Source organism: Amphimedon queenslandica, unplaced genomic scaffold (assembly GCF_000090795.2).
Source record: "Amphimedon queenslandica unplaced genomic scaffold, v1.1 AMPQUscaffold_13320, whole genome shotgun sequence".
NCBI lineage: Eukaryota > Metazoa > Porifera > Demospongiae > Haplosclerida > Niphatidae > Amphimedon > Amphimedon queenslandica.
In genome coordinates, this window is record NW_003546444.1 from 3,454 (window position 1) to 13,025 (window position 9,572).

A 9,572-nucleotide genomic window follows, 5' to 3' on the forward strand; every position below is an offset into this window, starting at 1 on the left:
GCCAAGACTGAACAAGAGGTCTTGCAAGAAATGATCGTAAACACATTCACATCCTTTTCGTGCCAACTTTGACGAGACTGATTGATACATTTGATTAAAACAGAACACTGTATTAAAATATGCTTCCTTCCAATTGACTGACTCTATCAATTTGCTTTCTTTTAATTCCGTGGGCGTTTCGAAGCCAAGTGCGTAATTTTTATTCTCTTCCTTCTTATCCCACGGCATCCTTTCCTTGTACAGTGTCTCCCATATTTCATCCATTGAGATATCACGAGTCACTGGTGTACCATCCAACTGAAGTACATCAACTGCTGGTAGAAGGAGAAGTAGCTTTACTCGTATTGAACGAGGCAATAAGGCTAAACTAGAGATAGTTATGTCCTCTCTCGGTAGGCTTTCCCAAAACAAGTGGCCTATTATGAACAACATGCATTGGAGGTGAAGAGGAGCTGGATGGGTCATTACACCGTTTTTTAGACCTTCCCAATAAAAAATGACTTCATTTTCACCATCAGTGGTGTCACCAGTCTCCGATGGAATATCTTGTTCCTCCTCTTCTTCACTGGTCTCGGGAGAAACTTCCTCTCTCGCCCTTTCTTCTTGTTCTTCCATTCGATTGCTCTGCTGAATGCTGTCCCAAAATCAAAGAGAAAAACAGAGAAGTTGACTTGAAGTTCCTTTCCTTTAGGGTGGGGTTGATGATGATTAATTACAATGTAAACCAAAGATAAAACATTTTTAAAAATTAAAAACAAGATTAGTTTATAAATAAAAAAGGCATGGATAATAGATACATGCATTAAATGAAATAACACAACACTATTAGTTACAATACTGTAAAGATGCATACTGAAGCAGTTTCATTGGCATTTAAAACTCCAAACCAATCCTTTAGTAGTAACTGACTCTCTGATACTGTCCACACGCCAGTAGTACATCACACCAGGTTTAAGTGACCCTGGATCAAATATAATTAATTTAATTTAATTAATTTTGTTCTAATTTAAGAGCTGGTAATTATAGTATTGAACCTGCTGATTATCTAGATACTTATGGACACAGCAAGAATGATGCAGAGAAGATGGTCCTTGATGCTAATGGTGCCAATCAAGGCATGCTATATACCTGCTCGATACGCTGCCCTCCTCTCTATGGAGAGAATGATACCAGTTTGATACCATCAGCTGCTTGGGCAAGCAATAGATTAATGGGGTATTACCCACGTATTGGCAGTCCCTCCGTTAAAATGACTGTGATGTATGTTGAGAATGCTGCTCATGCCTTGCTCTGTGCTGCTAAGAGACTAATGGACAAAAGGACAAGGAGTTTTGTTGGTGGTAAATATTATTACGTGACCGACGACACGCCTCAGACGAACTACAGTGATTTCTTTGGTCAATTTTTGAGTCAGATTGGCTATAACGTGAAACTTGGGATTAGGATTCCAATCAAGCTCATCACTTTATGGCTTTATCTCATTCTCGTTGGACTCGTTTTCTTAATGATATTCTTTGATTTTCGTAACATTGCTGCCCTCATTTTAAAGTACCAGCACCAAGCAAAGATACTCTCTATCAGCCACACTGTCTCTCGAGATAAAGCAAAGAGAGAACTTAATTACAAGCCTATTGTTGCTCCTGATCTTTCCTTTCAAAAATCTGTCGTTTACTACGCAAAGGCATGCCACAGATGAATGACTGTTGAATTATTATAATTTTAAGTTGTGATTTCTCCCCTTTCTTGTCGATTATACATGTATGTATTGTATCAATTTTTATGAATTTAATTTGAATTATGAACAATTATAATTTTCTATTAGTCACGTGTCGTAATTATGACGTCATGTCATGATGATTCATAACTCTATTCATAACAAAATCCTTCAACTTGAGCTCAAAAGCTTTTCCTTCTTTTCAGCCAGTGGTCCTAGGGTAGAAAGATATATTGTATATAAATTTCTGTCACATTTTCCTCCTCTTCCACGCTTCCTTCAATGGCTGCCTCCACCGACAAGGACGATAGAGGCAAAGGTACCCCGTCAATGGAGGAAAGGAGCTTTGAGTGTAACATTTGCTTTGATACAGCGACAAATGCCGTCGTCAGTATGTGTGGACATCTCTTCTGGTAAGCTATCGTGTTTAAAAAAGTATTTGAATTATTATCTCTCGTTTACTCCTCATAGCTGGCCATGTATTCACACAGTAAGTTATAATAAGAGCCTTTTTGTATTAGACTGTGTATTTGATATGTCCTCTGTCACTAATAGTGGATGGAGGCTCGTCCACAAGACACTCCTACCTGTCCGGTGTGTAAATCCGTCATAGACAAAGAAAAGCTTATTCCGCTGTATGGGCGTGGCTCTGATCAAAAGGATCCTCGGTACAAAATGCCGTAACAATACATGTACAATTATAATAATGAAAGAGAAAGTGAAAATGAGCTACATATCACTTAGTAGCAAGAAAACTAAGCTAACATTTTTGTTTCTTTTCCCTTTAGAGAGTCCCTTCCTCCGAGACCTGCTGGACAAAGAGAGGAAGCACCTGAAGATAATAACAATACAGTAAGCCACGTTCTATTTAATGCCCTTACTTGTTCTATTTAATGCCCACCCTACCTAGGGCTATTTTGGTGATGGCATGTTTAATGGGATCAACGTCTCTTTTGGTGTCGGGGGATTCCCTTTTGGATTTGGACTAGGAGTAAGTGAAACATTATTATTATTATTATTATTAAGAAACTTTTATTTTTTGTGTTTCCCTTAGCCTGCATTCACCATACAGACTGGTCGTATGGGAGGACAGCATCACAATGTCAACATTGGTCATCGTGGTAACAGAATGCATCATGGAAGAAGAGGAGGCCAAGAAGAGGAACAGAGAAAGACAATGGCAAGATTATTGTTGACTTTTGCCATCCTTTTTATCATTATGATCATCTTCACATAATTACTACATGAATTCCCTCTCTCTCTCTCTCCCTCTTTATTCTTATTATAATATATTAATACTGTATTATTATTACTATTGTTATATTTCTATAGTATAATGTTACTTTGTGTCTGATTATTCCATTCAAACTTGTTCTTTACATTGAATAAGTGCTAACAGTCAACACTTATGGCTGTATGGCAGTCCTTTTTTATAAAAAATGGTATCCTTGTTATGAATTGTGTTATAGAGAGCACTTTATTTAAAAATGGAAGGGATGAGCCTTATGGCTGGTTTCCATTGCGTACAACAGACAACACTGGAGATAGAAATCAGGTCTATCTCTACAACAATTGTAAGCTAAAAACAGAGTACATACAACAGCTGCAACTGCATGGAAACCAGGCTTTAATAAGCAAGGCATTATTATATATTATAGGTTTGATGTACATTTAATAGATAGGACAAATGACCATACTCTTGGTAATACCAATGGCAATGTTTGACTTAGAAGCATCACTTTGAAGTGGCAGGACAGAATGCTTTTGCTTTTCTAAGCAATAAACTTTAAATAATTTTATGTGAATGATAAAAATTATTCAAAAATAAATCAAATATAAAAGAAGGGAAATAGAAAGAGTATAAACTAATGCAATATTGATGATTTAATTATAGTTTTTGTCCAACTCAATTTCGATTGTCATTTCTGACAATATGTCTTCAAATCCAAGCTCTTTCTTACCATTAGGACATTTAATGACTATTTTCTTTAGTTTCTCCACTTCAAGGCTCCTCCATAAACTAAGCATAGCTACAGCAAGATCTTTAGTGAAATAATCTTCATTAAGAGCTAATCTAAAATATGGTGCCTTGGAAGAAGAGAGCCTTTTGAAAAGTGAACCAAAGAGTGATAGAGCATTATTCCAAGAGCTGAGATGATAATTGTACCATCCAAAACTTGTTAGTGATCCTTTGATACCAGACAGTGCACATAGAAACCTGTCAAAAGTATCTTGATTGTCGTCATCAATACGAACGGATAGTATCCACTCATTTGCAGTCACAATACGAAACAGTGAGCAAATATCACTGATGCTATCTTGAGTAATCATCTCATAAAGAAATAATGTGAATGAATCAACTTTGATTGACTGGAGATTAGCAAATGAAGATACAATGTTCAAATTATCATGCTCCAGCTTCAGCGATTTCAAAACAAGATGCTGAGGAAGAAATGAGACAAGATTAGATGAAAGATTGCAGTTTTGCAAATTAAGGGATTTAGATGAAGCTTGCTCAGAATTGACAGGAAGAGGATCAGGCAGTGGATCAAACTGAGGACAAGAGAGGGACAGGATAACATTCACTGGATAAGGAGAAGAGAAGAAATGACTGAAAAGAGTACATACTATGTCAAACGAAACCTGACTACGAAAATAATAACTATTAAAAACCAACTCCCTGAAAGTGGGTCGATACAATAGCTCCCCTATATTACGAAAGATTTCACTATCTATGAAAATACATTTCCCAAAATCATAATCTGATGACATGATAAGTGTAAACGCCTCCAGCTCTTGATGGCGTTGGAGGACCTGATTAAGCAGAAGTGGGAGAGATTTAATGAGGTTCACATACTTGACACGGTTGTAAGGAAAGTTCCCAGTTGTTTTAATGACATTAGCTGACTCTTTGTCCAGCTCAAATTGTAACTCAAACTTCTTTAAATTTGATTCAGGAGAGCTATTCAGGTGAGGTAGGACTAGGTCAAAGTTATCCTGTACCATAGCACTCTTTATGGAGCACTTGTTCTGAACGAATATAATGTCTAATGCACTTTCTAAGCATTTCCTAGTCTTTAGTTTATCATGTACATAATACTTAGCAGACCGGTAGACACTAATTGACTCGACTGAGAAAAGACACTTTGAGATGTCTTTAAGGCACCTTTCATCGTCAAAGAATATAATCATCTCACTTAAATGAACTGGGGACAGTATTACATGCTTAAGAGAGATTTCGTACTTTGCCATTGCCAATACCACGTCCCAAATTGGATATTCACGTCCGCCGTGATATCTTCTTGGTGACACAGCTGGATTAGAAAATTTGCTGCCATGTCTCACTGGAGTGAGAGTGCTACACGTTGGAACACACCTGGCAACGTAATGAAGGCTGAGGGTTTTCTTTTTGTCAAAGCATTCGTATAAATCCGTAGTATTTGGGCCAAGACTGAACAAGAGGTCTTGCAAGAAATGATCGTAAACACATTCACATCCTTTTCGTGCCAACTTTGACGAGACTGACTGATACATTTGGTTAAAACAGAATGCTGTATTGAAATATGCTTCCTTCCAATTGACTGACTCTATCAATTTGCTTTCTTTTAATTCCGTGGGCGTTTCGAAACCAAGTGCATAATTTTTATTCTCTTCCTTCTTATCCCACGGCATCCTTTCCCTGTACAATGTCTCCCATATTTCATCCATTGAGATATCACGAGTCACTGGTGTACCATCCAACTGAAGTACATCAACTGCTGGTAGAAGGAGAAGTAGCTTTACTCGTATTGAACGAGGCAATAAGGCTAAACTAGGGATAGTTATGTCCTCTCTCGGTAGGCTTTCCCAAAACAAGTGACCAATGATGAACAGCATGCATTGGAGGCGAAGAGGAGCTGGGTGGGTCATTACACCGTTTTTTAGACTTTCCCAATAAAAAATGACTTCATTTTCACCATCAGTGGTGTCACCAGGCTCCGATGGAATATCTTCTTCCTCCTCCTCTTCACTGGTCTCGGGAGAAACTTCCTCTCTCGCCCTTTCTTCTTGTTCTTCCATTTGATTGCTCTGCTGAATGCTGTCCCAAAATCAAAGAGAAAAACAGAGAAGTTGACTTGAAGTCGAGCTTGAAGTTCCTTTAGGGTGGGGTTGATGATGATTAATTGAATTACAATGTACATGTACATGTTTTAAAAACCAAAGATAAAACATTAAAAACAAGATTAAATTATAAATAAAAAAGGCATGGATAATAGATACATGCATTAAATGAAATAACACAACACTATTAATTACAATACTGTAGAGATGCATACTGAAGACTGAAGCAGTTTCATTGGCATTTAAAACTCCAAACCGATCCTTTAGTAGTAACTGACTCTCTGATGTTATCCACACGCCAGTAGTACATCACACCAGGTTTAAGTGACCCTGGATCAAATATATTAGCTGGACTGGTCATAGTAGCTTTGTACTCTGCTGATGATGCTGTAGCAGATTCCACTGATGACTCAGAAATACCAAGATACACATTGTGCTTCTCTGCACTGTAGCCTGATAGCCACATTAAGTGTGCATTGCATTTAGCTGTATTGGTCCCATCTGGTGGTATAGGCATGCTACTACCAGTGTCCTGACGTCCTGGTATCCAGTAGACTCCTCCGTGATCCATTGATTCCTTACCGTATGGTCCAACACCTTGTACTACCAAGTCAGAGTTTGGCTGTGGACGAAAATCGAGATTATCAGGATCACGCAGGAAATTTCGAACATCACCTTTAACATTATCATCATACTGACCTGGTACGTCATACTGGCACTGTGGTGTTTTGGTAGAGCTACAAGCTCCATTCTGTAAAATGTTCCCTTTTGTTACAGTGTGGCTGTTCTCTCCTTTCGCTCCATCCCCTGGGTACCCAAATAGACACAGATCAAAGTAATTCTCGTTATCAAATGCTAAGTTGTTGTAGCAGTGATGATCATCGCCTTTCAGTCGTATCCCACCTGTTGTCCATACCACATTATACCTCATAGTTCCATTATAGCCCCAGGTTGCATTATTTTTATCAATTCTATCAAATCTCAGGCCCCACTTCATTGTGTCATAGCACCAGTTGTACTCTAGAACAGTTCCATTCTGAGAATTGATACCAGTTTGAACATGGGCCCCATCGTTTTGCAAATATTTGAGATCATAAAAGAGATTGAGACTCACGTCCGATCCGACGGATAATCCCATTTCTCTGTCAGGTAAATTCCCAGCTCCTGGAGAAAACCCAACACTAGGGCCATTACTGTGTACAGTATTGCGTACAAATCTATCTCTGACTCCTCTTGATTGGAACACTTCCCCATCTCCCACGCACGTAAAGTCGTTGTATCGCCACATGTTGTTTTCAAACAACCCATCTGCTCCCCTGTAGCTTATACTTTGACCGTCAGCGTATTCAAAAGTGCAATTAAAGACAGTGAAGTTTCCAGCATTCTCAATAAGATCTCCATTGTAATAGAGAGTTGTTGTATTGGGGACTGTAGTTGATCCCAATGCCCTCTGACTGTAAGAAGGATACGAGAAATAGCAAGACTCAAGTTTAATATTATGAACATCTTTGACTTTTGATTCACCTTTAACGTATACTGTAGTGGCAAAGAAGTTTAATCCAGATAAAGTAATATGAGACGATCCATTATTGATCGTAAATGCAAATGTTGATACTTTACCACGAATGTCATGTTTATTGGGATCCTCTGTTGTATAGTTCAGCCATACATACACTTTCTTCTCAACTGGGTCAAAATACCATTCTGAAGGGGCATCGAGAAACTCTAGCTTGTCCTCTAAAAAGTATCTGCAATTACGAGGAACAAAATGAACTGCTTCTGGCTTATCAGGAAGAATGTAGGTAAAAGAGGCATTGCCAGTGGTGTGGTTTGTGACTATTCCAGCCCACGTCAACCATTGACCAATGTTAAGAATAGCTATTGCTCCTGTAGCATTGATACCAGATTTTGCCAAGTTTTGAGTTCCATTGTCAATCATGACTCCAGTGCTTTCTTTTAGATTATACGTCGAATTAGTAGAAGAGAATCCCCACTTGGTATAATCAAAGACTGATTTATCATACCAGAAAGCATTTGGCCACCGTGCATTGATGAACATCTCACCATCAACAAACAACTGCCAGATGTCAAAACCAATTTTAAGAGAGTAGATCTCATTGCTGTACATCTCCCAGTTTCCTTTGATGCTTGCAGTTCCATCAAACACCACTCTTTCGCCAGGATAAGACTGAAACACAATAGGCTCGTCAGCTTTTCCTACCAAACCGCTAATAACAACTGACTCAGTGTACGTGCCACCTCTGATTATACACTTGTCTCCTGGTTGGAGAAACTGCAGGGCTGTGTTGACTTCCTTCCAAGGCTTCTCAAGTGTCCCTGGATTGTCGTCTGAGCCATCATTGACTGAGACATAATATTCCTTAGCAGAAATAGACTGGAAAAGGAGAAATAAAACCAACAGGACGATTGAAAATGGTTGCAACAAGGTAGCCATGATAATGATGAATGCTTTTTGCAATTCAGCTATAGCTCTAGCCCCACCCTTATGAATACCATTGTAAATTTTATTGTTGTACCATAGTGTATCAAAAATATAAATAATGCATAGAAAATCCAATTTGTCTCCACTTCTATTCATGATTGTATCTTGAAAGGTGAAAGGTCATAGGAAGGAGTTTCACCCAAGGCCAGTTCACTCAATATCTTCCCAACAATTGGAGCTAACTTAAAACCATGACCTGTAGGTGAGTACATACATTATGATACTTTAAAATAATATTAGGTGGTCTAATACAATGAACTGACCTGAAAATCCTGCACCAATTATAATGTTTGGATTATTTGGATGGTAATCGAGATAAGGATCACCAGAAGGCTACACAAAAGAGAGAGAGGGGGGGCAATTATTCAATGCTTTAATCCATCATTTCATAAATAAAAGAATAGTCCTTTAAAATTTTTGTTTTATAAAGGATTTTGAAGGTACAATTTATGATAACTCACTGTCTTTGTGTACATGCACTCCTCCACAATGGCAGGGCTTGAGTAGTCAAGATCTTTAAATGAATGAGCCTCCAGAAACTCTGAGATTATTTTAGACGCCTCAGGACGAGGAGTTAGAAAGTCCCTACAATCAGGATCAACCTCTGTCCCCTTACTAGTATTGTGAAAAGAAATCTACAAGAAAGAGACAAAAAAAGAATAAAATAAATTGACATTACAAATGATGTAGTTTGATTATATTTTTGTAGCATATTACTTTCATCAATCCAGGATATTCTAGTACTGGCAGTCCATATAAAAGTCCAGTAGAAAGAACGCAAGCAAATATTGGAAAATTCCCGACTGCAAAGGACTCTGGTTTTAATGTCTTCCAATAAAAATGTTCAACTTTCAATATCTACAATGAAGGAAGGAAATAAAGTTACATCAGTATATATTGCATAAAATAAATACCTTTAGAGGTAGTTCAATTCCAGTATATTGCAGTACTTTGTTAGTCCATGGTCCAGTGGTTAGTATCAGTTTCTTAGTATTGAACTGAGTCCCACTGCCAGTGAGTACAGTGATGATATCATCATCATTATTGATTATACCAGTCACTTGATGATTGTCAAGCAACTCACCACCATTTTGTATGAATAAATCCTAAAAGACAGAGAGAGAGAGAGAGAGAGTATGTGGAGAGAGAGAGAGAGAGAGAAAAAAAGAAAGAGAAAGAGAGGGGGGGAGAGAGGGGAGAGAGAGAGAGAGAGAAAAAGAAAGAGAGAGAGGGGGAGAGAGAAATACATATATA

General features: G+C 38.1%; 3 protein-coding genes across 3 annotated transcripts in view; 1 reads left to right on the top strand and 2 right to left on the bottom strand.

Annotated features, from left to right (window-relative positions):
• LOC109583190 (uncharacterized) overlaps positions 1-5,879 on the bottom strand; it is a 7,966-nt gene extending 2,087 nt beyond the window's left edge. The window contains exon 1 of the mRNA XM_019998434.1: positions 4,062-5,879. Coding sequence (XP_019853993.1) covers positions 4,062-5,773 — 1,712 coding nt within the window. The 5' untranslated portion in view covers positions 5,774-5,879. The remainder of the gene's footprint in view (positions 1-4,061) is intronic.
• Positions 1,856-3,100, top strand: LOC100632755 (E3 ubiquitin-protein ligase RNF185-like). Its single transcript, XM_003387737.3, has 6 exons — positions 1,856-2,127; positions 2,186-2,204; positions 2,270-2,382; positions 2,503-2,566; positions 2,625-2,705; positions 2,769-3,100. Exons 1-6 carry the CDS (start codon positions 1,997-1,999, stop codon positions 2,949-2,951), a joined length of 591 nt encoding a protein of 196 aa, XP_003387785.1. The 5' UTR covers positions 1,856-1,996; the 3' UTR covers positions 2,952-3,100.
• Positions 5,880-8,297: 2,418 nt separating the features above from the next.
• The window catches only part of LOC100633263 (uncharacterized), a 5,272-nt gene continuing 3,997 nt past the window's right edge, over positions 8,298-9,572 (bottom strand). The window contains exons 6-10 of the mRNA XM_019998417.1: positions 9,233-9,424; positions 9,036-9,176; positions 8,780-8,953; positions 8,582-8,651; positions 8,298-8,514 (exon numbers count right to left, since the gene is read on the bottom strand). Of these exons, the coding sequence (XP_019853976.1) occupies positions 8,411-8,514; positions 8,582-8,651; positions 8,780-8,953; positions 9,036-9,176; positions 9,233-9,424 (681 nt within the window). The 3' untranslated portion in view covers positions 8,298-8,410. The remainder of the gene's footprint in view (positions 8,515-8,581; positions 8,652-8,779; positions 8,954-9,035; positions 9,177-9,232; positions 9,425-9,572) is intronic.

What these genes read in the sequence shown, in the direction of transcription:
- LOC100632755 (XM_003387737.3), top strand. Translation starts at nt 1,997, where the DNA reads ATGGCTGCCTCCACCGACAAGGACGATAGAGGCAAAGGTACCCCGTCA. An exon ending in TCTGATCAAAAGGATCCTCG is followed by an intron (nt 2,383 to 2,502) that starts GTACAAAATGCC and finishes TTTTCCCTTTAG; the next exon opens with AGAGTCCCTTCCTCCGAGAC. An exon ending in CTGAAGATAATAACAATACA is followed by an intron (nt 2,567 to 2,624) that starts GTAAGCCACGTT and finishes CACCCTACCTAG; the next exon opens with GGCTATTTTGGTGATGGCAT.